This window comes from Sinocyclocheilus anshuiensis, unplaced genomic scaffold (assembly GCF_001515605.1).
Source record: "Sinocyclocheilus anshuiensis isolate Anshui unplaced genomic scaffold, SAMN03320099.WGS_v1.1 scaffold122, whole genome shotgun sequence".
Lineage (NCBI taxonomy): Eukaryota > Metazoa > Chordata > Actinopteri > Cypriniformes > Cyprinidae > Sinocyclocheilus > Sinocyclocheilus anshuiensis.
Genome location: NW_015544153.1, coordinates 698244 through 722137, shown reverse-complemented (window position 1 = coordinate 722137; position 23894 = coordinate 698244). Strand labels below are relative to the sequence as shown.

At 36.1% G+C, this 23894-nt stretch overlaps 1 protein-coding gene across 1 annotated transcript in view; it reads right to left on the bottom strand.

Moving 5' to 3' along the window:
- Nucleotides 1-861: 861 nt before the first annotated feature.
- Nucleotides 862-23894, bottom strand: part of LOC107695213 (nuclear factor 1 C-type-like) — a 97575-nt gene continuing 74542 nt past the window's right edge. The window contains exons 5-11 of the mRNA XM_016495030.1: nt 21097-21220; nt 19339-19463; nt 15302-15412; nt 13273-13457; nt 8754-8829; nt 7288-7373; nt 862-1321 (exon numbers count right to left, since the gene is read on the bottom strand). Of these exons, the coding sequence (XP_016350516.1) occupies nt 1301-1321; nt 7288-7373; nt 8754-8829; nt 13273-13457; nt 15302-15412; nt 19339-19463; nt 21097-21220 (728 nt within the window). The 3' untranslated portion in view covers nt 862-1300. The remainder of the gene's footprint in view (nt 1322-7287; nt 7374-8753; nt 8830-13272; nt 13458-15301; nt 15413-19338; nt 19464-21096; nt 21221-23894) is intronic.

Here is a 23894-nt window from a genome sequence, read left to right as displayed (position 1 = left end):
AACACACGGATGCACACGCACACACACTTACAGCAGGGTCCAGGGAATGAGGGGCTTTCATATTGCGAAGAGAGAAAGGTGCTAATTCCCCCCTGCTATTCCATGGCTCATCCTATGAAGGCTACTTCACAGCTCACACACACCTCATGTAGCCTTTAACAGTACATGCCATTGCCTCAAGATAGGCGTGTTTACATGTAAGTGTGTGCGCATGTGTGTATAGACGCTGACTGTGATGTATAATGTCACTGAGATACCACTAATATTCCTCTGATGTACAAAAAACACGACAGGCTTCCACCAAAAAGTGGACTCCGTTAAAAACGGTGGAGAATGCAATTTAGAAAACATCACCCTCTGAATGAAACCAAGGACGCAGACACATGATTGTCAATAAAACTGGATGAAAAGTAGCCTTTTCGTTTCTTTTCTTTTTCCAAAATGTCATGTGAACGGAAGCATCGACCTTTTCCTTTCCTTTTCCATGTCGTGTTGCCTTGCGCACTTAAAAAAAGAATAAAAACAGACCGCGCTCACCTCCAAACCTGTGGCGAAATGCTAGCAGAAAAACTCTTTCATTGGGGTTTCTCTTCCCTGTTCGTTAAGAAAATAAAGGATACTTATTTTGCATATAGGAGGAAGCAGCACCTGTAGCAGAAGGAGGGGATTGAGGAGAGGCATTCCAGGAGGCAGAGTGGGCCTTTTCGACACGTCCGTCAATATACGTCATAGTTTGGGCTGCCCTCCCAGAAAAACAAAAACAAAAAAATCCTCCTCTTTTGTCTCCTTTTCTTCTGTTCCATCTATGGCCATTCTCTCACGCTCTTATCCGTTTCCATTGTCTTTTAAAAAAGAAGGAGGGGATTGAGGAGAGGCATTCCAGGAGGCAGAGTGGGCCTTTTCGACACGTCCGTCAATATACGTCATAGTTTGGGCTGCCCTCCCAGAAAAACAAAAACAAAAAAAATCCTCCTCTTTTGTCTCCTTTTCTTCTGTTCCATCTATGGCCATTCTCTCACGCTCTTATCCTTTTCCATTGTCTTTTAAAAAAAAAAATGTGTATTGAAGCATCTTATACTGTACGTTGTTATGCATATATAAATATGTGTGCACATATATCTATACACACATATTGTGTATATATATATGTGTGTGTGTGTATATATACAAATACTGCATATATATCTGATTTTCCCTCTTGCATCTCGTTCACAACTTTTTTTCTTGTAAATTCCACCAAAAATTGATTTTTCAAATCCATGTCTGTGCCTCCTCGGGTTCGTCTGCGTGTGTGTGATGATCAGTTCCCCAGATACCAGGACTGCAAGAGAGAGAAAGAGAGAGAATCAAAATCACCAAGACATCTGTACAAACACAAGTAACACAATAGGAGGAGTGCTATGGGATATCCAGCTAAATCAGATAAAAACTCATCGGAACCCGACTGCAGTCTAGTCGAGATGGGTCAGCTTCATCTAAATTGAATGCACAGGGCGATTTATATGGGTTTTCTTAAACAATGGGCACCTTTGGCTTTGTACAGTTTTAGAAAAATAAACTTTCTTAAAACACACTTTTCACACTAGCTTTTGTCTACTAACAATGTTCAACACAGGACAAACATACATTCATCGTTCTGTCATTTTGCCATTTTTCTCAGACCACATAAACATTTCCACCACAATGTCATTTCCATCACATCTCAAATTGTGTACTGTTATAGCATTTTGTGGTTGAAATTACATTTCTGAAATAAAAAGGCCAACTACTCTTGACTTGCTATGACTTATTTCATAGCCAACAGTCATTTCACTTTTCATGTATCCTAATGCATAATTTGACAACTTTATAATTTGATTAGAAATGATACACAATAAAAATATCCTGTTCACAAGTGATATTTACACAACCATCTACGTTTTTTTTTTAAAGAAATTAATACTTTTGCTCATCAAGGATGCATTAAATTGATCAAAATGACAGTAAAGGCTTTTACATCGTTAAACATTTTTCAAGAATTTCAAATAAATGCTATTCCTTTGAACTCAATGACGGTTTTGCACAAAAATGTAAAGAAGTGCAACTGTTTTCAACATTTATAATAAGGAATGTTTCTATCAAGGTATTAGAACGATTTCTGAAGGATCATGTGACACTGTAGACTGGCGTAATGGCTGCTGAAAATTCAGCTTTGCCATCACAAGAGGGAATGGCATTTTAAAATATATTAAAAATGAACAGTTTTTTCAAATTGTAATAATGTGTCACTAAATGACTGTTTTTACTGTATTTATGATCAAATAAATGCAGCCTTGGTGGATATTTTTGGTAAAAAAAAAAAAATTCACACCCTGGCCAATTTAAGTGTCAGTAGCTAAAGAAACATCCATATACCCTGCTAGTGTGTGAGTTGTGTGTGTGTTTAGGTTTTGAATGTGATGGTGACAGTAAGTGGTATGTGTCCTGTCCATGAGGATCTAAATAATGTAAAAACTCTCCAAAGCAGAATCTAATGAGCTGGACGTTACAACTACAATCAGTGGCTTTCTGATAATGGGAGGCAAACACTTAGTCGGGGGCCAGAATTGAGAAACCTATTAAAACTAATACAGAGTAAAATGCTATGAGTGCCAGACAGTGAGAGAGAGCTCAGCAGGTTCCCACCCAAACCTTTTAAAAGCATAACAGGATTTTGGCTTTCATTCACAGACCACTGAAGTCTTTTTTTAAATTTGACAAGGTTTAAAAACAGAAAAAAGGATTTCATGCCATAAGCCCCTGGCTCAATATTTTCCACTAAGGTTTTAAGTAATTTCACAGCAGTCCAACAGACGTCTTTAACTACCCCCAAATATATTGATTTAATAATGCTAAAAAAGGAAAATTTGTTCCCATTCCCTGCTGAAGAGTTTGTATACATCTGACTGATGGCTTGATTCTTGTACAACACCAAACCACAGACTAATGACTCCCCAAATCAGATATTAGCACACAGCCTTGAGAATCTATGTTAAAATTTGACACATTTAGGTATAAAAACAGTGCACACGGCAGCCGTGGCGCCAAAGAGTTTTGGCAGCTCTTGGTCACTGATCAGCAAAAAGTTGGGTTTGACAATCTATGGACCACATGCAGGACCAGGTATCTAAAATTACATGCCACAATACAAGCTATTAAGCTTACAGTATATAAACATCTTTACTTATTGAAATCAGTCTATTTTGACTTCGGTTTACTAGCTAGCTGAGAATGGTGTGATTCTGATATGGAAACTTGAGCTAAGGTTAACCTTACACAACACATGACACTTCAGCATACTTTAGAAACTACTGCCAGAAAGAGAAATATGTTTATAATGACAGCCGACACTGCTGGGAAATGCAAAAATGCTGCTTTCTGAATGATTACTACAGTGTATTGGGATGCAGTTTTCCCAAATCATATTTCGTGTTGATTACTGGATCAAATCCAAGCCCAAGAGAGTGAGTCTTGTGAATTTGACAGCACAATTATAGCCACTCCTTTGTCAAAATGCATTTCACCCGAAACCGAAAGGCTAAATGTTATCCTTGAATACTTGAGGAAAAACTGAATTTATACATATATTCTAGAGAAACACACGCACGCACGCACGCACGCACACACACACTCACAGACAAATCTATACTCCAGAGCTCTGGATATCATCTTGGCTTTGAGTTCAAGTGACAACACGCCATTTTACTATATTGAAAATGTCTCTTGATAAGTTAAATCCTCTTTCTCTAGAGAGTCAAGTTGAGATTTAATATATTTCCAGCGTAAGTTATGGAAACTCAATATTTTTTTGGTAGGAAAATGTGCTGCAACATATGCCTCTCTTCTTGGTTGTGATAGATATAATCTTTAATCTCACCTCAAACTGATGGCCTGATTAGAATTTACACTTAAATATGATCGTCGTCTCCTGTTGTTTCTTTGATTTATGTGAAGGCCAACAGAAACTGGCCAGAAAGTGGGGATGAATTATCATCAAATTCATCTATACAAATGTTGATACAACCAAACCAATGCAAAACCACTAGTGAAGCTGACTAAAGACATTAAATTAAGTAGATATTCAACATTACCCAACTGTGCCATGAAATGACATACTATTTGCTTTCTTTATGGAAGTTTTCAGTGGTCAGTTATCTTGGTGAGCTGAGTCAGATTAAGGCTGATTGGTGGAACAATAAACAAATGGGTTAAATGGATGAAAATTCACAAGCTAAGACGTAAAAGCTTGACTAGATAAACTATAAGCACACCATACTGCCACAACTTCTGTTATATTTATAAAAATGACAAATATTCTGTTTTTATTATTAAAAAGTCTATAAAAGATTTATATATATTTATACACTCTAAAAGCTGATATAGCCAAACTCCAGATGTGAAAATGATACATTGTGAACATTTGTGAAAAATGTAATATTTAATTAACACATTTATAATTTATTTGATATTCATAATGGCAAACAAATGTAATTTTTAATCAAGGATAAAATCTGGAGAGTAACCATTCCATCTTTGTCTCATCACACGGGTTTCAGTCCACCATTCCAGACTGTTCTCTTTTTACCAGACTGTACTCTTTTGCCTGATATTTTCATTTTTATTTCATCCAAAGCTCAAACTTTCTCTCTCACTCATTCTGTTCTAAGGACACAGCGACCAGTAGAGCCCAGGCTAACAGTGGTTAGGCGTTCACTCACTCCAAACAAAATATTTAGTTCCCTATAAAAGCTGCAGGCTTTGTCTTGGTGACAGGTGGTTTATGTTATGAAAATATAAAGCTGAGACGAGGGCGGGTTCACAGTCCAAGAAGGGGGACATATTAGACCACAAGAGCCTAACAAATGACAGTCTCTCCCTTTAATTACAATGCTTCAGGAGAGCTTGGAGGTGAGGCTGAAATACAAGCTCCTCTAAAAACAAAGATCGTTAGCAACGTACCCTTTTCATCAGAGAAAAGAAAACAGAAGTCCATTAAACTGAGTTTAATACAAAGACATGGAATGAGAGTGAAAAAGAAAGGAAAGGAAAAAAAACAGGTATGTTAAAAATAAATTCAGCAATACTGTTTAATAATAATAATTATAATAATTATTTACTTTATTTTTAAGGGTAAAATCAGGTATGACAGGACTTTCACCGGTGTTATTTTAGAATTATTTAGATATTATTATATTTGTTAATAATATTTTCAGTTACTTTACGTTTAATTATGTTTAATTTATTTTTAAAACTTTAAAAAGTTTAGTTTTAGTGTTTATTCATTTAATTTTAGTGCTTCAACTTAAACTTCTTTCATTTAGTTGCCAAGGCAACATTTAAAATTTTTGATTAGTTTAAGTTTTTCATCTTTTATTTATATTTGATTTCAGATTAAAATGATTTTTTCAGATTATGTTTAGTTTATTTTTATTTGTAATTTTTCATTAAAAATTTAATTTTTCAGATTATTTTTAGAAATAAAACTAATAATTTTTAATTAAGTTGTATTCAAGTAAAAAATATTGTTTAATAATAATCACGTTTTTTTTTAATAGTCAGGTAAAAATAGCAAGAACAGTAAGTGTGTTTTGTCAAACTAGGTCTGGACAGTCAATGATTCCCAGGCCAGTCCAGTGTTAGTCTCTGTCGTACAAGACCGATTGGTCAGTTTGATTGGTCACAGTGGTCTCTTCCTTTTCCACTCCCTCAAGCACAGGTTCATCCGACAATTACATCATGTCTGGTTTCCCCTAGCAACCAGACAGCCCTGGACGTGACCATCACGGAGCAAATGAACGGAACCTCCTCTCCCCTCCTTCGTTCATTTGACTACTTCTTTCCCCCTCCCTCTCAGCTCATGATACTCTCAAAGGGACACAGACACACATTTACATGAGAGCCAGAAAAGTTTGGACTTTTCCCTGGTGCACAACTCACATGCAAAACAACAGTAACAGAAGAACCTTAACTGCTGTGTTCCTGCTATGTCTGTTTGTCGTTTGCTGAGCTGAAGGTTTTCAAGAAATGATCTCTAATACATAATAACACACACTAGTCCTCAAGTACTCGTTGATCACTCTTCTGTCTCTCTCTCTCATCACACAGCTCAGTCAAGTGCATTTACACTTTTTTATGGCGCTGAAAGCACTGCAATTCAGCAGTGCACTCGGACTCCCGAGCCATGCAGTTCAATCACCTCCACAGTTCAGATTTTACCTGAGCACTGCCGCATTCCTCAGCCAAATCTCACGTAACCGCAGCTATTACTTAAGGAAGACCTTTCAAGTGTTTATTTCTGGGCCTATAGGATTCATGAAGCATCACAAAAAATGTCAGATGCTATTTTGTGCCTTTTAATCAGGTCAGGATTTTGCTGAGCATGCAAAAGTTTCTCATGTGATTCATAAATATGAAGGCTGAAGAATACACAGGATTATATGGTGGACTGCAAAAAAAGCCTTAGTTTAATAATATTTTTTGTCTTGTTTTCCAATAAAAATAATCAAATAACGATATAATATATATCATATAATAATGAATGATAATAAAAATAATCAAGTAAATAATCATTTACATAAGAATTACAATTGTGTAAGGCTTGTTTTCAGAGAATATATTTTGTTTTAAGCACAAACTCCAGATTTTATTTTAAAACAACCTGAAATAAAATAAAAAATATTTTATATAAATACAAATATTCTCTGAAAACAAGTCTTAATATTACATTATTTTATTTTATCTTAAAAAAAGAGAAACTAAAAAAAAAAAAAAAATGTTATATAATTCCTCAGACATTCTATGAATCACCCATATATTAGTTAAAGTGTTGTATCTACATTGGCTCTATATTTAATGTGAAAGACTACATTTCTTTTGGCAGCTGAGCGTCCAGCGGTAGATCCTGTATCTGCTCATTTCTGATCTATAATTGAACACAGAAGGCTTGGGCCTCTCAGAGGGTCCAGACTAGCGCTGCTGTAGTGTTTCCTCAGGGCACTGGGGTTCAAGGGAAATTTTCAAGTACTGCTTGAAATTAAGATCGAATTTTTAACATTTTCATGGTGGTTAGGTTTCTGAAAGTTATCAAGAAAAGTCAAAGTTTTAAGTAGTTAAAATGCAGTTATTCAGTTTAGTCTATAATAAGCATTACAATTTCATTTGAGGTGTGTGTATGTGTGTGTGTGTGTGTGTGTGTGTCTGTGTTTTTGAGAGTGGACAATCCGAGTTTGTGTGTATATAAAATGTATATGGAGGTTTGTGTTATGATACCTGTGCCTGATACAGACTGCTAGCGTCTCGAGAACCAATTCCTACGAAGGAGCGGTTGGCAGGTGGCGTCCCGGGAGCAGAGTATGCTGAAAGAAAGAGAGAAATTGGAATGAAATGGGACCATAAAGTTGTGAGAGCATCCAAAAGATGAGAAATTCTCAACATTATGCAAATCTCTGTAATGTCAGTTTCAAAATCTGGTTCCTGGTAGATTTAGTGATTAAAACACACAGTTTAATATTACTATATTCTGTAAAGATCTAAAATGCAGTTTGAGCGTGTATGGCACGCATCTGTTTCACACAGACATTGAACTGATGCTGAAACTGGGTCACAGTTTCTGTGTTTGTAACCGTCAGACTGTGTAAATAAATATTCTGTGTGGCGGAGGCTCATTCTGTTGTCTGCTTATGTAAATTCAGTCTGTTGTTAGTGAATGTGCGCCTTCATCTCTTAAAAACTGTATTATCAGCAATTACAGAAGCTGATGTGCTTTCTTATGTTTCTTTGGAAATGCTCCTCGTCTTGTTGGTAAATAAGGAACACACAACATAATCTATGCATCCATCTTTATCAAACGGGCCTTTGGATAAGCTGACGTGATTCTAGCTGAATAATCATGCTGAGCATTGAGTCCGACTGTGTGAGATGGTGTATTGAGGCGATTGATCATCAGGGATTCTGCAGCACAGCGGATGGTGAACATATTGAGCTGTTCTCTGCATTAATAATTAAATTAGCATGATTAATGGACAGGGCAGCAAGCACTGGCCCATTAAAGCTGATCGAATTGTCATCCAAATGTATCTGTGTTTATACGGTTTACTGATAGAAAGACACTTGCTTTGTTTCTCTCACATTGAAATCAGCATTTTTTTATAACAGACAGTTCACTTTGAAGCTGTTTTAAAATATATATGAATGTGCTGAGTTGCAATGCTGCATGGCAACTGTAAAAAGCCAATAGTTACAGTATGCTAATTAACTTAAAAAACATATGAAACATTGTTTATTCTGATTATTAATGTAAATAAATAATTAAATGAATTGCTTACCAAAGCTGCATTTACTTAAAAAAATAATAATAAAATAATTGTATAAAGTAAAAACATTTAAAACAACTGTCTTCTAATTTAATATACTTTAAAATGTCATTTATTCCTGTGATGGCAAAGCTGACTTTTCAGTTGAAATGAAAGAAAACGCTAAAAATGCTCAAGAAAAAAAGTATTTTTAGTTCATACATTTCATATATATGTATATATATTTCATATATATATATATACAGAGGCGGACAGTAGTGAAGTATTTTTACTCTGCTGTAAAAGTACTTTTCAGGTGTCTGTACTTTATCAGAGTGTTTTTCTTTAGAAAACTTTACTTCACAACATTCCAAAGCATAATATTGTACTTTTCACTGCACTACGTTTCATATTAAATATAATTTAATACTTAATTAGGCAGGCCGGGGGGTAGCGGAGGGGCCAGCATCTGAGAGGAGATGTAGTGACTGGATACCTTCACCTGACCACTGCCATTCAGCTGCAGAGGAAGAGAGGGCAATAGTCAGCCACTGTGGGGAGGGATATTTCACTGCCTCTACACAGCTAACATCATAATACATGCATCTACTGTCTCTGTGTTTGTCTTACTTTCACTTCATCTTTGTTTTTTTTCCTTCAATGCTAAAACTCTTTAAGATCTCTGCATATTTAGGACTACCAGCTAAATATCATGGTTGACATCATGGAAGATTTTAACAGTTCTTTAATATGTTAATCCTTTTTGGTGAACTAATGCAGTGTTCCATTCAGTTTAAAAAATTGGAATTTCCAACTTAATTGGAAAAGTGCGATAGAACGCCACAAAGATTTCAAACTCTTCAAAACTGACACTGATAAAAATGCATGACAGTGAGGGCACAGTTAATTGTTACATTTATGTTATTTATGGCAGATGCTCCTATCCTAAGCGACTTACATTGCATTCAACGTATACAAGGTATTCATCAGTTCATGCATTCGCATGGAATCAAACCTATGACCTTGGCATTGCCAGTGCCATACTCTATTGTTTGAAGGAATGATTTCAAAATTAGATTCTACATTACAGATAATAAAACCTGTGAAGTAAATATTTACAGAGACAGTTAAAAATAGTACATAACTATCTCTGTTGATATTTGCACACCTGCAAAACAAATGCTACTGCATCATTGCCATTTTGCGTAATTTTCCAAGCATAAGACAAAATCTAATTGGACAACTTGTACAAAATATAGTGGGAATATCTCGCATCTGACATTGAATGGAACACAGTATTAGGACATACATCTTATCTGTTAAAAAACCTCTACAGTGCATTAGCCTCTCTGCTGCCCCCACCTACTCTGGGTACAATAAAATGGAAAAAGTTCCCTGGAAAAGTTAAATTTCAAGACACGCCTGGTTCTGTGATCTCAATACAGAGATCATTTTACATCATCATATAACACTTACTTAAAGCTCAATTAAAGGGTGATTCACCACTGACAAGATGGGCTTTTAATAAAACGTGGTGAATTTAAGATAAAGTAAAAAAAAAAAAAGTTGCTAAATGACTAGAAAAAAACAGATAAAAGGGCTGTGGCATTCCCTTTGGCCAAAAAGGTAGGAAACTTCAACACCCATAATGCACTGGGCTCAATCCAACTGTCCATGAGCGGAGATGGGTGTGTGTAACATGGAGAAAGAATACACATTGTTCATTTACGCTACCGACATTGTAACAATACAAAGTTGATTGAAAACTGGCAAACGTATACTTTAATAACACTGTTAAATGTAGTCTCTAGCAAATCTCAAAATGAATATCCATTTTTCATACTAAAAATTATAATATTGTGATGTCTAAATTCGCCTGTAATATTTAAAAGCTGCTGTGGATTGTCGAAAGAGCAGATTTTTTCCAAACAAGCTGTATTTGTCTGAAGTACTTAATTTCTTTAGCTAATCAATTTTTTAAAGTGGCAAAAATCACTTGGTATCTGATGCAAATTTAAAGTCCAGTCACATATCTCCACCTCCCCCTGCCATCAGCAGTTATGTGGGAGAACCAGAGTAACGTTGTGCACACTGTTCTAGCGAACGGACCATTATGCATCATTCTATCGTTCTACCCTGGCTGCAAAATCCATAAAACCCTCCATCATGTTCTCTTTGTCTCTCAGAGGGTTTGGCTCTCGTTTGCATTCTCGCGGGGTAAAATTGCACACTCACTGCCCTGCACAACAATAGCTGGTGAGTGAGTCAGCGGCATTGTGGGCCGCTGCGGCTGTTCTTTGTGACTGCTTGGCTACGGTCAGACTGCAGTAGGGGGAATTTCAATGAGTATGCAGAATCGGCGGGGCACGGCTGCCACAGGGCAAGATTCATAAATGTGTGTGTCTCTCCCCCCATATTTGTGCCAACATCAGCAACACCCCTAGACACAGAGATCTCCTCCTTCTTGGCTGTATTTCCTGTTCTCTCACTCTCTCCCTGCCTGACGTGGAAATGGCACATGACTCTCCTACAGGCACCCCTGAGGATAAAGTGAGAAGCCATTCACACTTTGTGTAGTTCTGTAAGCCACTGCCAGAATGAAGCCATCCAGCCAGTGCTAATTCTTGGTCCACAGTCAAAACAAGCAGAATCATCCCAGAGCTGATCACCCTGTTGAGTCAGTGATGTTACTCAGATGACATCCCGGGTCATTATGGAACATTAAGTCATTATGAGAAGAAATAACACTCAAATAAAGTGTTTTAACTATTTTAAATATATGACACTACCGCTGTAATGCAAAATACACTGTAAAAATATTCCATGCACTTCAACTTCAAGTATAATCAAATTTGCTATACACGTTATTTCAACTTAAATTATATTAAACTGATTAAAAAAATTCTGAATCTTGGGTAACTTGTGTAAAAATTGAGAGAAATGGGTTCAATTATTTTTTTAATTAATTTTTTTATTTGAGTTTAAGTAATGGAAAAACATATGTTGTCATAACTTATTGATTGTATCATTTTTACAGTGTTTAGGGATGCTCTGATATATACATAAAAAATTCTATAAATTCTACCTGATAAGTCGATCTTTATTTTCATGTACCAATAACCAATAATTGACCAAAAACCAATAAATGGCCAATTCTATACTGTTTGTCTAAATAAATTAAAAATGAAACACTAAAAACTAAAATAAACCCTTTTAAATGCCACAAGAGAATTTAGACATATTTATATTTTTACATTTGGCAAGGTAAACATTTTATCAGTTCATTTTATGTAAACTGACACCATTTAAGGTAAATATTTTATCAGTTAATTTTATGCAGTGACATTGCATTCAAGGTACAAATTTTATCAGTTCATTAGTGTTTTTTTTTAAGATTAACTTTAAGTTGAAACAAGCATTCTCAGTTAAACATCACTAAAAATTCAAATGTTTAAGCAGTGCTTTTGAATGGGTGCAGCCCAAACGCCACCCACCTTGTAGCCACGCCCCTGATAAGTTAAAAGGTGTGTTCAACTTGAAGCAGCACTGTGCAGACCGATCGGTGTATGACATCAAAGTACCATTCAAGGTACAAATTTTATCAGTTCATTAGTGTTTTTTTTTAAGATTAACTTTAAGTTGAAACAAGCATTCTCAGTTAAACATCACTAAAAATTCAAATGTTTAAGCAGTGCTTTTGAATGGGTGCAGCCCAAACGCCGCCCACCTTGTAGCCACGCCCCTGATAAGTTAAAAGGTGTGTTCAACTTGAAGCAGCACTGCGCAGACCGATCGGTGTATGACATCAAAGTACCACGAGAGCAATTTGAAAGCATAAGGAGCGTCTGCTCTCTATAACGGTCACGGTAATTTGATGTCATACAACGATCGGTCTGCACAGCGCTGCTTCAAGCCGAATACACCTATATACTCATCTAAATAGGTTTTCATCTGTTGTCTGTGAGTAGTTGTGAAGGAAAAAGGGCTGATGGATGCTTGTGTTTAGACTGCAGGTTGCTTTAACAGAAAGGGTGAAATCTGACCGTGTCGAGGCTGCGTGCTTCTACAAGACAGCGGTCAGCTCTTTTTTGGCTCAGATTACATGGACTACGATCCATGTAGGGCACATGATGGCATGTTTATCTGTCTCTTTCTCTCTCTCACTTGCACACACACAAATACATAATGCAGATGCAGGAAGCAAGCAGTCAATCTCCTAATTCATCCCTTCTGGTATAATTTAAAGGGGTCATAACATGGATTTATTATTATTTAATTGTCTCCCAGAAGTCCACTAATGGGTTTTTTTCTGCCAAAAACATTCAAAAGTGTGCTGTTTTACATTTACTTGCTTTCTGGCATGAAGAATTAAAAGATCCTTTTTTTTTGCTCTGATTTTAAAGGAATAGTTCACTCAAAATGAAAATTCTGTCTGTATGACTTACTTTCTTCTGATTAACACAAAAGAAGATATTTAATGAAAAATGTTGGTAACCAGACAGCTTTGGTTACCATTGACTTCCACTCTGACAGAATTTTTATTTTTGGGTGAACTGTCCCTTTAATAAATACTCCTGTTGCATGTGAAATGAGCAGCAGCACTTTTCATCCACTAAATCAGGACATTCAGATTTTCTGTTTTATTCCACACAGTTTTTGACTGTCATGGAAAATATGACCCCTTTACGTACAAATTCAACTCCTTTTTAATTTGGCATACTAACAAATCCAGTGTTGTATATGAATAAACACGGCAGGCTCCGAGCTGTGCTTGGCTCATGTAAGGGACCATATGGGGTCCTACCAGAATTATGGCTGTTGATTGGTTGAGCTGAACAAGTGATGCTAATGATAGGGTAGTTTTGGATACGTTTTCACGTACCCTCATCTATGATTGTTAGAGCGTGAATGAAAGCTGAAGTCTATATAAGGTGTATCAGCATGCTTAATGGGATGATCTTACCGGGCTGGGCTGTTGATTGGATGGGTCACAGGCCAGAGAGACAAGATCCTTGAGCGGGTCTTGAGAGCTGAGGTGAGGGGGGTACCGGATGGCCGTGTGCGGGAAGTAGGTGGAGGCAGTCTGGGGGAGAATGGGAGCGCCAGGGAAGTGCAGAGACGAGGAGGGATGTGGACTCCGAGAGATACCTGAAAGACACAATGATATTATGCCTTATTTACTCGAAGCATTGGTGCTTTTACTTCTTTTTAGTACTTTTCAGTCCCTGATTATTGCATGAAAAAGAGCAGCATGAACATTTACTAACATATTTACTAACATTTACTAACATATTATGTTCGACAGAAGTAAGAAGTCATACAAGTTGAAATGACATTAGGCTGAGTAAACGATGACAGAATTGTAATTTTCCGGTGAATAATTCCTGTCAGCTTCAATACCTGTGGACTTCAGCTTTGAAACAAACAATATTTGGCTTTGTATTTGAAATAACCTCATCAAAGAACAGTACTGTTCAAAAGTTTGTGATCAGTGAGATTTTTTTTTTTTTTTAAAGTCATTAATACTTTTATTCAGCAAGGATGCATTAAATTATCAAAAGTGACAGTAAATACATTTATAGTGTTACAAAATATTTCTTTTTCAAATATATGCTGTTCTTTTGAGCTTCTATTTATTAAAGAATCCTGAAAAACTGAAATAATACTATTATTATTACATTAATATTTTCAACTTTGAACCAAATCAGCATATTAGAATGATTTCTGAAGAATCATGTGACACTAAAGCCTGGAGTAATGGCTGCTGAAAATTCAGCTTTGCCATTACAAAGATAAATTATATTTTATTGGTGAGCATACTTCTTCACAGACTTTCAAAAACATCCAAAAAATCTTACCAATCCCAAACATTTGAACATTAGTGTACCTGTATATAAACAAACACAATAACGCTCATCCCTTGCAATTTAGTGACACATCTGATAAAGCTGCAGTGTATAACCAACGTCATAATTAAAGAGATCTTTGTTGTGTTGTCACGTACCTGTCATATTTAACCATCATAACTTTCTACAGAACACTTGTATGCTGTAACACATTTGACAAAGCCCAGCAGAGCTAATATCAGCTTGATGTTACGGGGCAGGCAGCATATGGCTGACACGCTCCACCAATTCATCTGAACAGCCAGGCTAATTGTTAGAGCATAACTCAGCTAGATGTGAGGCTCTGGAGATAACAGATCACTGTACTACTATAAGAAATGACCTGACACTACTCTCATCTCAGCCCAATGAAATTGTGAACGATTTATCTGTGCATGTTTCATATGTTTCACCAGCCCCTTTCTTACAATTACCTGCATTCAGATCTGCCTCCAGCCAATCAACAACCAATGGATAGAACTAAGTCCCTGCCCTGCATTTTTTGTTTTTCAATAATCTGTTTCACACAAATGTACTTCACAATGCGGAAGAAAAATCTGTCGCTACTTACTTTAATGCACAATTCCGGTCTTAATATGAACAATTCATGTTTTTACCAAGGAAAAAATGGTTTGACTTTATAATCTTTCATCAAAATGTAATAACTTGCCCTGAAACAACTTTCTTTTTCTGCTGACATCACTTAAGATAGTGTTACCCAACAGCCAAATAACTATTTAGACAATTTATTTTTGCATGCAGAGTGGCTCCATTGGTATAATGTTATTCCCACTTTTCACCATCTAAACATTTCCTGATGTCTAAAATAAAGCCCCTACATTTTTTCTTGTTCATTTCATCCAAAAAACTTCACATTTAAGGTTTCAAAATATGTTGTGAATTGCAAATCATGTTGATTTTCAACAGGGCCTTATATAAGTAGGTTGTACATGATATGTTGATATTAGAAGAGACAGTTTGGATAACTGAACACAACAGTAGAAATTGTATATTTGTTCCTCCCAGCTAGCCATTTGCTGTGTTTGTGTGTGCAGGCCTGTGATGACAGAACAGACAGATATATGCATGTGTGTGTTGTCCCCTCACCGCTGTGCACTGCAATGACAGGTCTGTGGTGCTGTGTGAAGCCGAGACGTGGAGAGCTCTCCTGAGGAGATGGACTATCCATCTCTGTCTTCTTAACTGTAGGGGAGATTCCTGTGTGAAAAAGAGAGAAAAGTTGAGAGAGATGAAGGAGGGGGAGGAGAGCGCGTGCTTCGCTTATACAAAATATTGCAAATTCAGCTCCATTGTTCTATACAAGGACAAACTTTTCTGAGTCTAAAGTAAAGTTTAGTCAGCTAATTAATGAGCACTGCGTGGTCACTCTCGATGCTTCTGTCAGGTCACAGCAGATGCTTCTAGTTACCACAACTGGCCACAAGGTGGTGCAGTATGACGAGAGAACCGGAGTTTTGACAGTGCTGCAGTGCAATGCAGAAAGTGCACTCTCTCCTTGCAGCCAGGCCAATGGGATTATGGGAAAATATGTCTGTAGCTGATGATCTGCACTGGTTATTTAAGGTCAAAGCAAAGATACAGTCTCCATATGGATGTCAGAGTGATCTATTTAGAACCTTCCCGATATGGAAGCTTTTCCTAATAAGTGAATCATATATGTCTTAAGTTTCCAGAAACTGCTTTGTTTTCAAAGGAGGATATCTGGAGATCTTCTACATTCTTTCATATTGTTTGCGGTTTTAGGATGTAATTTAAAGGAATAGTTCACCCAAAAATGAAAATTCTGTCATCATTTACTCACCCTCGTGTCACTTCAAACCAGTTTGACTTACTTTCTTCTGTGGAGCACAGAAGCAGATTTGTATATTTCTTCCGAACATTAAAAGTCAATGGGTTCCCACGTTCTTCAAAGTTTCTTTTATGTTCCGCAGAAGAAAAAAGTCAAAAAGTTTTGAAATGACATGAAGGTGAGTAAATGATGACAGGATGTCCATTTTTGAGTGAAACATACCTTGAGGGACATGAATCATTAATGGAAACAGTTCCACATTTTAACCTTCAGATCTTAATCCACAGGTGCACGAGAACCGAGCAATCAGCTGGGGGATTGTTAAAGAGAAACTCATTAGGAAGCTAGGTGGGCAGGGTCGGTCCACCGCAGGGGGTTCAACAGTGCGTACAGTGATGGCATTTGCCCTAGAGGCCGATATGAGACCAGTGCTGATAACTTCACACAGTGATGGATTTCAGATTCCTGCTGGTTATGGATCAGTGGGGAGGAGTGAAGCAGGTCTCCTGAGATCTTAAGCAACAGTTTTGCCTGGAGGGTTCATGGATATTCGGAAGGGTGTGACAGAAGTCAGATGTTATATGCAAGGTCTGAACCGGCAACTCAGCACCTTTCTAATCTCACAATAAACTCTGAAGGTTTTAGGCTGATCTGGAGCTACAAACTTGAAATCTTTTTGCTCATGAATAAATATTAAACTGAATAAATATTAGACTTAATGCATGCAAATTAATTGTAAATTTATGTTTTTTTTTTCATTTAAGGCATTTTAGCTCTGTTTCAAAACAAGCTGCCTTGCCACCTACTTCCTACACAAAACCCTCATTTTCGTTACCACGTTGCTAAGCTAATGGCACAATACTCTTAATAAACAAAAAAGCAAAAATAACAGGTAAAATAATCAATGGGCAAAATAATTTCAATTACATTAAACTGTTTTAATATGTATCTTTCAACATTGAAAAAAATATTATATATTTTACATATACAATAACATTTGACTAAGACAGTAATGGCTGCTGAAAATTCAGCTTTACTTTCACAGGAATAAATTACATTTTAAAAGATTCTTAAATAGAAAACATTTTATCATAAAATTATTTTTTATGAAAAAAGTCATTTTAAATGGTAATAATATTTCACAGTATTTACTGTATTTTTGATCAAATAACTACAGCCTTAGAGAGCATAAGAGACATCTTTCAAAAACATTACAAAATCTTACTGACCTCAAATTTTTGAATGGTTATGCAATAATCATGCATTGCACATGATTATAATTGCACAACCGTTCAACATTTGGGGGTCGGTAAGATTTTGTAATGTCTTAAAAGAAGTCTCTTGGATTTATTTTTGCTCAGAGCTTGTCACAATGCATTATGGGATTACATTCTCCGGAAAGGATACAAGCCTTAGAATCCGGCCAAAAATAAGCTATCCTATGAGGTAAAATAATTAAGATAAACAGCCTTCTTATCGGCAGCCTACAGTATGTTACCTTAAAATGCTCTCTCCATAGGCAGCTCAACAGGTTTTAGACCAGAGCCTTCCATTGAACTCTAATTTTACATATTATTAAAAGCACACCACGCAAGATCACTCAACATCAAATACATTTCAGTACAAACAATGAATGAACTAACGTCTACACTGCATTTGCACCTACGAACCACACATATCCTTTTATGCTCCCACAAACTAAACTTTCCCTACATAGATTGCTCATTGAAACTTCCCCTTATACAAGAGAGGTGGATTACAGTATGGTTTCTATATCTACTGCTTGCCCTACTTAATCTGAAATTAGTAGAGCTGCTTCAGCATAAAAATAGCTGTCTAAAATATATTTTTAAGATTTAGAAGGCTCTTTACGGTGGATTAATGGCTGTCAAAACCCCTCAGCTATTCATAGCATTAAAGGCAGTGATTCTTCATACCTATTTTATTCATTAATTATGCTTTAGCAACAAAAGTGATTCTGATATGCACTGTCACAAATTAGTTCTTCCCAATGTATTTCTTCCATATCACTACATAAATCGAAAAGCCTCCAAAACAGAACCACAAATTTGCATTATGAGCACAGCAGTTAACCAGCCAACCCAGTTATTCTAGTTGTAATTCATTTACTTAGAAATGCTTCATGAAGATCTTTGAAAATTTGATTTGTAGAGGAGTAGACAACTGAAAGGTCAAAGGTCAAATGCTTAACTACAATCATGCAAATAGGTCTCTGTCAGTATGAAAATGCAGCAAATACTGCTCCAAGGTACAGAACAGTACAGTGCAGAGTGCAGTGCTGCTTTCTGCAGACTTTCACAAAAACGAGAGTTCATGAATTAATTAGGATTTGGCACTACGTTAAGGAAATTCAAATCCAAGTTCAGTCTAAGCTTGTGATTTTAGACTTCCTCTACTGCAGTTGAAAACCTGATATGTTTGTCATTCACTATCTGAATGTGCTTCAAAAATGAAGCCCGTGACTATGCTCATGGAGATGAAAATCTCCATGCACAATAGGCACCCACTAGTCGACAAATCGATTAGTTCTACCAATATTCACTACTTTGGATCTGTGTCGACTAGATCATGTCACTTCAGTTCCATCTGTACACATAGTGACAGCAGGAAGAAGATTCTTCTACAAATTATATGCATTTCTGTGTCATTATGTTTGTATGGTAATCTGTAAAGGCCAAATATTTAAGAATATTTTGGAATTGAAACGTACCACACAATGATCCAGTGTTGTTATTGTTAACAAAAACTAAAACTCTAAAACTAGTAAAACTACTGAAAATCTTTAATCTATTATCTTTAAAACTATTAAAAATCTTTAACAAAAAAAAACAGGTTTTATTAAATATTATATTAAAATTATATATATAAAAATATATAAAATTATCAATAAAAATAAAAGATTGTTAAATATTAATATTTCAGAACCAATCTTACTTTAAGTTACACAGACCAAAGTAATTTTAAGAGTTAGATCACTTAAAAATTACTCCACACTTTTTACAGTGCGACTACAGTAGTGTAAAAATGAGTAGCCCTTCAAGCCCTCATGCACAAGAAGAACGTTATTATGGGTGGTGAAGGATCAAGGGAACTGGAAGGTTGCTGGTACAATCAATATAAGGAACCATTGTATCTTAATCCAGGTTGCTCCAGAGGGATTGTCCCTGTAATAAATTCATGGCCCAGTTCTAAAGTTATTGCCCAATAAGTTTATCTTTGATAAAATCAAAGCAAATGGAACTTTTTATTTCCATTTGCAACTCTGTATTTCTGTGTTAAAATGTTGTATTGTAAGATCAAACACAAGGCTCACCTCCTTCCATCTCCTCTGGCCAGTTGCGTGAACTGCTGGCAGGGGAGTTGGGAGAGGTGTAGTACTCGCCCCCTGGGCTGGTGTCTATATCATCCTCCATGGATCCTGACTTGTGTCTCTTACTTCTGTGTGAGTAAAAAAAAAAAAGGAGAAAGAAGAAAAAAAAAAAAGAATAACAGAGCAAAGCATTGTTTAGTCAGACCTTATTTCTCACACAGACAAAAAAATGCTCTCCCAAACTGTCTGGATGTGCCTTATGGATGTTCCTTTGGACCTGCTTTCCCAGGCACTCAGCTACGATGAGCAGTTTGCCAACATTCACCTTTTGTTTTAGCTTTGCAGTGCGTTTAATGGAAAATAAGTGCATTAATCAGGACTGAGGCTCTGGCTAACCACAAAAGCAGATAAATCAAATAAACTGCCCTCAGCAGACCAGAGTGAGGGGCCGTGTTCTTTTACACTCACCTAACGCTCCCAGGTGCATGTAAGGATTTAGTTTTGTGATGTTTTTATTCAGCTTTGTGCATTGCCTGGGGTGGTTTTTGCCATGACGCACACATGACAAATGTTTCTGTCACCAAGGTATACTGGTGTCTTGAGTTCAAAATGCCTCGGGCTCCCTCTGTCTAATTCAGCCAATATAGAAATAGTTAACAGCCAACATTTATCATGGAGAGATGCTGACAGGTACATTTAAAACTCTCAAAGCCTTGTCTAACCGACCTGAAATCTCACATGCTCCACAGTTTCAGCCTGGTTCGGATAAATAGGCCAAACTAATTCTGGTTTGAACCAATAAGCAACTGCTGCAGGCTGTTGCATTCATGGCAACACAAAGGACCACCAAACTCAAAAACAACAGCTGGCGTACAAACCTCTACAGTGTAGCTGCTGTTGCTTCTGTTCTTGAGGTAACTGAGTTGGATGCCACTACAGCTTTTGTTGAAGCAAAAGTGAAAGTTCAATCAAAGTTAACCATTTGATACATGAATATGTATATACGTATATATATGTGTGTGTATGTATATATATATATATATATATATATATATATATATATATATATGTGTGTATATATAAATAAATGTATATATTAATAATTAACTTATATTATTAATAATTTAGTAATACATTTAAATATGTTTGTGAAAGTTGCCTTGTTTTTTTTTAAACAATCTTGAAGTTTAATGGAAATTCCCACTTAAATGATCAATAAGCAAATGGAGTTCATACACTGGACAAATATATTTTCAGTTAAGGAATGTAAACTACATTAAATACATATATAATACCTGAATAAAAGTATTCTATAGATCTTATAAATAAAAAACACAGTCCCTTTTGAAAAAGACGGTCATTTTAAAAACAAAAGGTCAAAAGTCATTATTTTTGGACATCATAGGACATCAGACACTGAAAAGAACAATTTGACAACAACTGTGGACAATATGGTAAAACTATCTGGTTTACTCCTTAATTAACATCAGACTGAACCACTGGACTGAATCAGAGGATGTTCATGACTTCATCAAAGCAGGACATGGATGGAATCCTTATTTTAATTTGAGATAATTTTGCATTGCGATAACCAGATGTGGCTTAATTTCCGTGCTTCTTTTTTAAACTACATACTGTACATACACGTGCACAAACACAGGTTAGATCTCATCACCAGTCAAAAGTAGCTCAAGGACACAGTGCCTTTGACAAGAGGAGGTGAGCCTGCTGCAGGCAGATGGTGGAGACGTGTGTACTTACCCACTAGAGGAGGTGCTGGGAAGGGTTCTCCTCATTCCCACCCCTGAAGGGTTCAGATCATAAGCAAGATGACCCTGCAGCTCTCCGAGAGAAAAGTTCGGCCCCGTAGCCGTCACCACCGGTGCTGCACACACACACAGGTTATGATAAGCACCCGATAAGCATATAACAGTTAACAAAAAAATATATAAACTTAAAAAAAAAAATATTTGCTGTAGAACTATTTTATATGTATATTTATTTATATAAATATATATATATATATTATGTATCAGTCAAAAAACAAAGAAACGTGCACTAGCATTCAAAAGTTTGGAGTCGATAATATTTTTTTTATATTTTTAAAAAAGTGTCTTATGCTTACCAAGGATGCACTTGTTTGATCAAAAACACAGTAAAAAAATATTGTGAAATATTATTAAAATTTAAAATAAATGTTTTCTATTTTAATATATTTTATTTATTATAATAAATCAGTTTATTCCTGCGATTTTCAGCATCATTCCTCCAGTCTTCAGTGTCACATGATCCTTCAGAAATCATTCTAATTTGCTGATTTGCTGCTCAAAAAACTTTTCTTATTACATTTTTACATTTTTCCTTTGATAAATAGAAAATTTAAAAGAAAAGCATTTATTTGAAAAAGAAATCTTTTGTAACATTAAAAATCTCTTTGTCGTCGCTTTTGATCAATTTAATGCATCTTTGCTAAATAAAAGTATACATTTCTTTAAAATAAAATCATCTTACTGACCCCAGACCTTTATATGGTAGTGTATCTATCTCAACAATGACTATAAAGTACTTTGGTATCACTATGTTTTTTTGGATATGGTATCACTATAATGCCATGTTTTTTGAACATGTATCATTGTAATACCATAATATTCTTTGAAATAGCCTGGGGTATCATGTAAATACTGTGATAAATGAAAATAGTAATCATTCAGTACCATGATATATATCAAAGTACCATGGTAGAGAACTAGCTTTTGATACCTTCACTGTACCAAGGCCATGACTCATTACTTCTTGTATGGGACAGTAAAAACTGTAGTGCACATCCTCATAAATCCCTTAGCACCTTCACATAGAGGAATATTTGGGGTTGAGCCGTGACTTAGTCTCTTTACTCACATGGTTAACAATGGTAATTGTTATCTAGTGTACAGTAAACTATCACAGAAAAGTGATTGTTATCTAGTGTACAGTAAACTAGAGTTTTGCAGCACGACTAGCATTATGTGGGTGTAATCTCACACATTCATGTTTAAGCCCACGTGAGGCTTATGAATCTGTGCCACTGCATGTCTGCTTTTACCTGAGCTGACCTCTTTCTTAATATCATTCCATTACTCTGTGTGTGTGTGTGTGTGTGTGTGTGTGTGTGTGTGTGTGTGTGTGTGTGTGTGTCTTTGTCTGTGTGTGTGTGTGTGTGTGTGTGTGTGTGTTTGTGTGTGTGTGTGTGTGTGTGTGTGTTCAACAGCACAGTAATTGCTCTGGCTTAATGGACAGGCTGTATTGTGTGTGTTCAGTTATGTCTGAATGTGTTGTATATAAATACAAAGTTGGGAGCAATGGGCTTGTTGTTCCAGCATGTACTGTCTTACTGTGACCTACAGTATGTGAACACTTATATCAAATACTGTGTAGGAGTAAAAAAACACCTGGTTTGAGCATGTTGGTTAATGCTGATAAAACTGCATAATGCACAATAAGATATTTAATTAATCTCAAGCTCTTAGCATCCATTCACGATCTATCAGTTTGTTTGTAACTTGTAAAGCACTGTGATTGCACACAGGTGTGAGGAGTGATACACAGCGGTCTCGCTTATTTGAATCACTTATAAGCCAACTGGGAAGAAGAAAAAATTTCAGCTAAACACAATCAATTATGTTGGACAGACTGGCGGGATTCCTTCCCTTCTAATGAGGAACTGTCAAACCTGACATAAAACGGCTGTGAAACTGACGCTTGCGTCTGCTACGTGGACTATGTGGGAGGTGGGAAGGGACAGATGAGATGTGAAGACAAGACAAAAAAGACAAGAAACTCGAAACAAAATGATTCACTAAAATGCATCAGACTCCCAGTGACACTTTTAAAGGGACAGTTCACACAAAAATTTAAATTCTGTCGTTGTTTACTCATCCTCCTGCCATTCTAAACCTGTATAACAGTAAATGATAACTTAACCCAGATTTCATTTCTGGGTGAACTATCTTTTTAAGTATGGTAGCGCTTTGCAAATCGCCTCACATGTGTTCCATCAAACGGTTTCGAATGGTTTAGAGTAACCAAATCGAGAACACCCCATTATTATCATAAGTCAGAATACTGTACGCTAAACGACATCGCTATTATCTACAGTAAAGTTACATTAATAAATTTAGCAGACAGATATTCACAATGATTTATAGCAGCCCTTCTCAAAGTCCGAACTGGATCAGAATTCGATCCGGACTCGCCTCCACTTCGTATTTCAAGTGCACTCGTATCAGACCTCCCTCCGTGGCACACACACACACACGCAGGCACACACACACACACACACACACACACACACACACACACAAATAAGGAAAAAAAAATATTTATTTTTATTTATTTATTTACATTTATTTGATGAAAAATACAGTAAAACCTGAACTGTAATATCGTCAAATATTTGTATTATTTAAAATAACTTTTAAACTTTATTTTAACTTTTAAACTTTATTTCACACTCATTTGTTTATTCCACAAAATATATACAATTGTTGTTAGAAATTTTTTTTTTGTGGCCGCAGTCAGTT